Source organism: Vitis riparia, chromosome 3 (assembly GCF_004353265.1).
Source record: "Vitis riparia cultivar Riparia Gloire de Montpellier isolate 1030 chromosome 3, EGFV_Vit.rip_1.0, whole genome shotgun sequence".
In the NCBI taxonomy this organism is placed as follows: Eukaryota; Viridiplantae; Streptophyta; class Magnoliopsida; order Vitales; family Vitaceae; genus Vitis; species Vitis riparia.
Genome location: NC_048433.1, coordinates 1,851,091 through 1,857,478, shown reverse-complemented (window position 1 = coordinate 1,857,478; position 6,388 = coordinate 1,851,091). Strand labels below are relative to the sequence as shown.

The following is a 6,388-nucleotide window of genomic DNA, read 5'->3' as shown; positions in this document are numbered from 1 at the left end:
ATTATATTTGCAAACTTATTTAAGATATGGAGCGAGAGAGTGAGGGCGATGAGGGAGGTTTTCGAGAAGTACAGCGAAGAAGGAGAAGAAGGAAAGAGGGGAGCTTTGGGTGAGAGTCAAAGATCTTCGAGATTTGGGGTGGAGGAGAACAGGGCAAAACCAAATCGTTATTGAGGAGAGCAAGGGAGGGGTTTCATCTTGGGTCCGTTTGGGGCCGTTGAGTGTAGAAATCCTCCTGGATAGCCTGAACCAGTGTATTAAGGCAGAGGATAAGGAAAATGGGAAAGGGGTTGGAGGGAAAATGGGAGAACCTATTCTCTGGTGCGGGATGAGAACAAAGCAGGGTTTTTTATTAGATTAGGGGTGGTCGACCAGGAGAAGGGAGTTTATATTTTTATTCTGAAAGGAGAGGCGAGAGAGGGGGGTGGAACATCATGGCGGAGATGTTACAGAAGGTGGTAGGAAGCAATGGCAAAGAGGAGAATAAGCAGGAGGAAAGGGTCATGGTGAAACCAAGTATGGGTAAGTTGTTCGCGGAAATGGTCAAGGGGGCGAATGGCAGGGGGGCTGAAGTGATAAGAGTGGAAGTGAGAGAAGAGGAAATCAGGGGTAACTTGCGCAAACTGGAGCATTGCCTTGTAGGCAGCTAGAATTCTAGCTCAGCAAATGGAATGGACATGGAGAGACTAGGATGGTTAATGGCGAGGTCCTGGGGTTGCAGGGGTAAGCTAGGGTTGGCAAGGATGGAAAGGGCAGGATCCTTTGGAGTTTCAGTTTGAGGGGAAGCCGATCGTGTTCTTTCCTCTGGAAGCAGGCGGGTGGGAGGTGTCCAGCTAGGGCTGGAACGATGGAGCCCTAGGTGTGGTTGTGAAGATGAAGGTGGGAGTAGGAAGGAAGTATGGGTAAAGATCCTAGGACTTCCAGTTTCATTATGGGTTTCGTCCATCTTGCGGAAAGTGGGGGACGAGTGTGGAGGTTTTGTAGCCATGGATCCCAAGACGGAGAAGATGGTGGACCTAGAATGGGCTTGCATCCGTGTCAAGACAAAGAATGGAGGTTGCCGAGCAGGCTAGACATAGTGGTGGAGGAGGTGTGTTATTCCCTTTATCTCTGGTGGGAAGTGAGGCCGGAGATGAGGAAGGTGACACCGGGCAGCCGTTCGAAAGGAAACTACAGAGAGGAGGTCAGGGGTGATGCTGCGGCACGCGCTACCCCACGCGTTGAAGATTTGGACAGTGCAAGGCCGAGGCGCTGCTGCTGTCTGCTGACGTGACTATGGGCAGTCAGAGGGTGGGTGGGGATGGGACTGGTAAGCGGGCCAGAGCAGGGTCTAGGGCCCGGTCTCCTGCAGATCTGGATCAAGTGGATGGGCTTCTCCAGTCAGGCCCGTCTGCGGGCAGGAAGGATTCCCCTGGGTCCAGCATCTTCAGAACGGCATGGGGTGGCGATTGTTGGGGCCGGGCCTGGTGAGGTTACGCTATCTCCTAAGGCCCAATGGGGGGAAAAAATGACATTGAGCCAATTAAAAGGGCTAAAACTAAAAGGGGTGGTGATTGAGGAGGATGGGCCTGGGATTGGGCCGTCCTTTCTAAGCCAGTTTGGTGGGCTGATGTTGGTGCGAGCCCAGAATTGGATGGAAATAATGGACTGGCGGGGGAATATTTAGGCCCGTCCCAGCCTGAGAGCAGAAAAGGTAAGTTAGAGAGGGTTTCTCTCTGGGCGCGGGCTGATTATAGTGAGGGAAGAAATAGAGAAGATGAGTTCTTCAAAATAAGGGAGAAGGAAGAAGTATGGAAGCAGCAAATGGCACCGTCTCATTCAGTGACTGATCGGGCTTTAATCGAAGAGGAATCGAGGTATGGGTCTGTTCTGTTTCAAAGGGGGTTTAGGGCCTCGAGGTTCTCTTCTTTTTCTTCTCTTCCTTTTGATCGGACTCCGGAGGGGGAGTATTACGATCATTCTGGGGCTGCATGTGAGGAGATACAAAATGACACCCCGCTGAGTAGGATTAAATCTGTTGATAATGGTGGTGGGAGCTGGGATTTGATCGAAGTCAACATTGTTAATAATAACGACAAGGAGTGGGAGAGAGGGTCACAGTTGGCAGTGACTCAAGAAGCGAGAGAGGAAAGGGAGAATGGATGGGAGGATTGCAATCTGGCCAAATTTAGCCAGTTTTTGGGCTTCTCGATAGAAGGGTTGGAGAAGGAAATTTTGAATTTCCTGGCAAAAATCAGAAAAAGAAGAGAAAAGATATACAGTAGAGGTGCGTTAGAGAAGACAAAATTTGAAAGGGAATTGAAAAGGCTTGAATGCTCAATAAATTATGAGGAAGGAAGCAAGCAGAGTAGTCCTTCACAGGACAAAGGGTGCCAACTTGTAGAAGTTAATGAAGCTTAAAATTTTGTGTTGGAATGTGAGGGGAGCAAATGATAGCTCTAAAAGGAAATTAATTAAAGTCGTTGTGAGAAGCCAGAAAGTAGACTTACTCTGTATTCAGGAAACGAAAATTCAAGTGATGTCTGAGTGGATGGTTAGAAGCATAGGAGTGGGAAGATTCTTAGATTAGAGGGCTTTGGATGCTTCTGGATTGGCAGGAGGCATTCTGATCTGTTGGGATAAAAGGTTGCTGGAGTTGTTGGAGTGGGAGGAGGGTCAGTTCACTATTTCTTGTCGGTTTAGGAAGGTGGAAGATGGTGCTGTCTGGGTGTTCACGGGGGTGTATGGCCCGTTCACCAAAAATGAGAGGGATTGTATGTGGGATGAGATGGGGGCAATCAGAGGATTATGGGAAGAACCCTGGTGTGTAGGGGGGGACTTTAACGTTATTCTTTCTCAAAATGAGAGGAATAGGCAAGGGAGAATTTCTGCAGCAATGAGGAAATTTGCTCAGGTTATAGATGAGTTAGGTCTGATTGATCTCCCGTTGCAAGGAGGAGATTATACGTGGAGTGGGGGGCCAAATAATCTGTATTGGGCCAGGTTGGATAGATTCTTGGTTACTTCTAGTTGGCTAGATCAATTCAGTAGCGTGACTCAAAAAAGATTGTCTAGGTCTGTTTCGGACCATTTTCCGGTGGTGCTGGAGAGTGGTACTGTGAGAAGAGGTCCCTCCCCGTTCAGATTCGAAAACATGTGGCTTAAAGTTGAAGGGTTTCAAGAGCTAATCCATAGCTGGTGGCAGGGAGTAGAGGTGAGAGGCAGTGCTAGCTACAGGTTGGCTACAAAAACGAAAGCAGTGAAACAAAAGCTTAAAGTGTGGAATAAGGAAGTGTTTGGGAGATTGGAAGACAATAAAGTTGCTGCCCTTCAATTAGTGGACCATTGGGACATGGTGGAAAGTGAAAGAAGACTATCAGAGGAGGAAACAATATCAAAAAAGGAAGCAAAGGACAGTTATGCTAAGTGGACTTCTTTGGAGGAAACTCACTGGAGGCAGCATTCTAGAGAATTATGGTTAAGGGAAGGGGACAAAAATACAGGCTACTTCCATCGCATGGTGGCTGCTCATCGTAGATTCAATCATATGGACAGAATTAAGATAAATGGGGTGTGGCTGACTGAGGAGAAGGATGTGAGAGAAGGGGTTGTTAATGCCTTTCAACACTCACTTACGGAAAATTCAGATTGGAAGGCGGATATAGAAATGCTGCAGTTAGAGCAACTAAATCAGCAAGAGGCAGAGAACTTGGAGCACCCTTTCTCTGAGGAGGAAATCCATAGTGCCCTGATGGAGATGAATGGGGACAAAGCCCCAGGACCGAATGGCTTTACGATGGCATTTTGGCAAAGATGCTGGGGTCTAGTTAAAGAGGAGGTTTTGGAGTTGTTCAAAGAGTTTTATGAGCAAAGTGCCTTCATCAAGAGCATCAACAATACGTTTCTAGTATTGATACCCAAGAAGGGGGGGGCAGAGGATCTTGGGGAATTCAGGCCAATCAGTCTCTTGGGGGGGCTGTACAAACTATTGGCCAAGGTATTAGCCAATAGACTCAAAAAAGTGATAGGGAGTGTGGTATCCACTGATCAGAATGCTTTTGTAATGGGTAGGCAGATCCTTGATGCCTCCTTAATTGCAAATGAAGTAATTGATGCATGGCAAAAAAGGGAAGAGAGAGGTCTCATCTGTAAGCTGGACATAGAGAAAGCCTATGACAGTTTAAATTGGCAGTTTTTGATGAAAGTCATGAGAAAAATGGGGTTCGGATCAAAGTGGCTGGGTTGGATGTGGAGTTGTATCTCCACAGCCAAATTTTCGGTGTTGGTGAATGGAGTGTCGGCCGGTTTCTTTCCAAGTTCTAAGGGGTTGAGGCAAGGAGATCCCCTCTCCCCTTACCTCTTTGTGATGGGAATGGAGGTGTTGAGCAATCTTATTAGGAGGGCTGTTGAAGGGGGGTTTTTGTCAGGGTGTAGGATCCGAGGAGGAGGAAGGCAGCCTGTGCATGTATCCCATCTGCTATTTGCGGATGATACTATAGTTTTTTGTGAAGCCAGGAAGGAGTATCTAACTTATTTGAGTTGGATTCTTTTTTGGTTTGAAACCGCTTCAAGGTTAAGGATAAATTTGGATAAAAGTGAAATAATCCCAGTTAGCGAGGTGGAAGAGATGGAGGAGATGGCAACGGAATTGGGCTGCAAGGTGGGTTCTATGCCGTCTGTGTATTTGGGGCCGCCATTGGGGGCTCCTAACAAGAGTGCTGCTGTGTGGGATAGGGTGGAAGAGAAGATGAGGAGAAGACTTGCGCATTGGAAGCGTCAATATATTTCCAAAGGGGGGAGACTTATTCTTATAAAGAGAACGATGGCTAGTATGCCATTGTATCAAATGTCTCTCTTCCGTATGCCCAAGTCGGTTGCGCGAAGGCTAGAAAAATTGCAAAGGGATTTCCTTTGGGGAGGAGGAAACTTGGAAAGGAAAGTGCACCTTGTTAAGTGGGAGGTTGTGTGTACGGAGAAGGAAAAGGGGGGGCTTGGCCTAAGGAAGCTAATCCCGTTAAACAAAGCTTTGTTGGGAAAATGGATTTGGAGGTTTGCTTGTGAAAAGGAAAATTTGTGGAAACAAGTGCTTTTGGCGAAATACGGGCAAGAGGGATTTGGTTGGATGACCAAAAAGGCTAATGGGACGTTTGGAGTAGGGGTTTGGAAGGAAATTATGAAGGAAAAAGATTGGTGTTGGGAAAATATGGCGTTTAATATGGGGAATGGTACCAAAATCAGATTTTGGAATGATCTTTGGTGCGGTTGTACAGTGCTGTCCCAAAGGTTTCCCCACCTTTATGGGATGGCTGCTAATAGGAATAGCACTGTAGAAGAATTGTGGGATCAGAATGTGGGCCAAGGAGATTGGGATTTAAGATTTGTGAGGGGATTCAAAGATTGGGAGTTGGAGATGGTAGATAATCTGCTTCATACTTTGAGGGGTACAATCCTACTTTAGAAGAGGATGTTGTTTTTTGGAAAGGGGGGAGAAACGGACAGTTTAAAGTAAAGAAGCCTACAACTTGGTGGTAAATACCGTGGCTAACAATTTCCCGAAGAACAACATTTGGGTGGATAAAGTCCCAACAAAAATTCTGTTTTTTGCATGGGAAGCTACTTGGGGCAAGGTGCTTACGCTAGATAGGCTTCAGAAAAGAGGGTGGCATCTCCCTAATCGGTGTTTCTTGTGTGGCTGCGAAGAGGAAACTGTAAATCACATCCTCATACATTGTATAGTGGCAAAAGTCCTATGGGATATGATATGTGCTTTGGTTGGTGTTCAGTGGGTCTTTCTAGAAACTGTAAAGGAGGTCTTATTAAGCTGGAGGGGCCCTTTTGTAGGGAAAAAAAGGAAAAAGATATGGAAGTCTATACCGTTGTACATCTTTTGGACCCTTTGGAAGGAAAGAAATAGGCTTGCTTTTAGGGGGGGATGATAGATATTCAGAAACTAAAAAATTCTTTTGTCTGTAATTTATGGTGTTGGGTGAGAATGTATAGTGGAGAGAGGTCGCTGTCTCTTATAGGCTCGTTGGAGTGGATAGCATCCACATAAGGGCTGGTGGGATTTTTTTGTTTTCTTTTTGGTTGTGAGGCTTAGCTAATTTGTATACCCCCTGTATACGTGTGGCTTTTTGGCCTCTTATCAATATATTCTGTGCTTACTTATCAAAAAAAAAATATATATTCTTTTATATGAACTTCAATGGGAACCCATTCTATCTTATGTTAAAATCCAGTCAACTTTTAAGACAGATCAATAAACCAGAAAGGCACATCATGTGGAATGATTTTGCTGAAGAAAAAATTGGAGAACATACCTTAACTGCTAATTCTCCAATTGCCCAACAGGCATTATTTGCCACTGAAACAGTTTCCTTCAGCTTAGAAGTGTTCTGTATAAATCATT

The 6,388-nt window shown here is 45.8% G+C and overlaps 1 protein-coding gene across 1 annotated transcript in view; it reads right to left on the bottom strand.

The window, feature by feature from the left end:
- Positions 1-6,388, bottom strand: part of LOC117911693 (transportin-1-like) — a 61,041-nt gene that overhangs the window by 30,709 nt on the left and 23,944 nt on the right. The window contains 1 exon segment of the mRNA XM_034826094.1: positions 6,300-6,374. Coding sequence (XP_034681985.1) covers positions 6,300-6,374 — 75 coding nt within the window.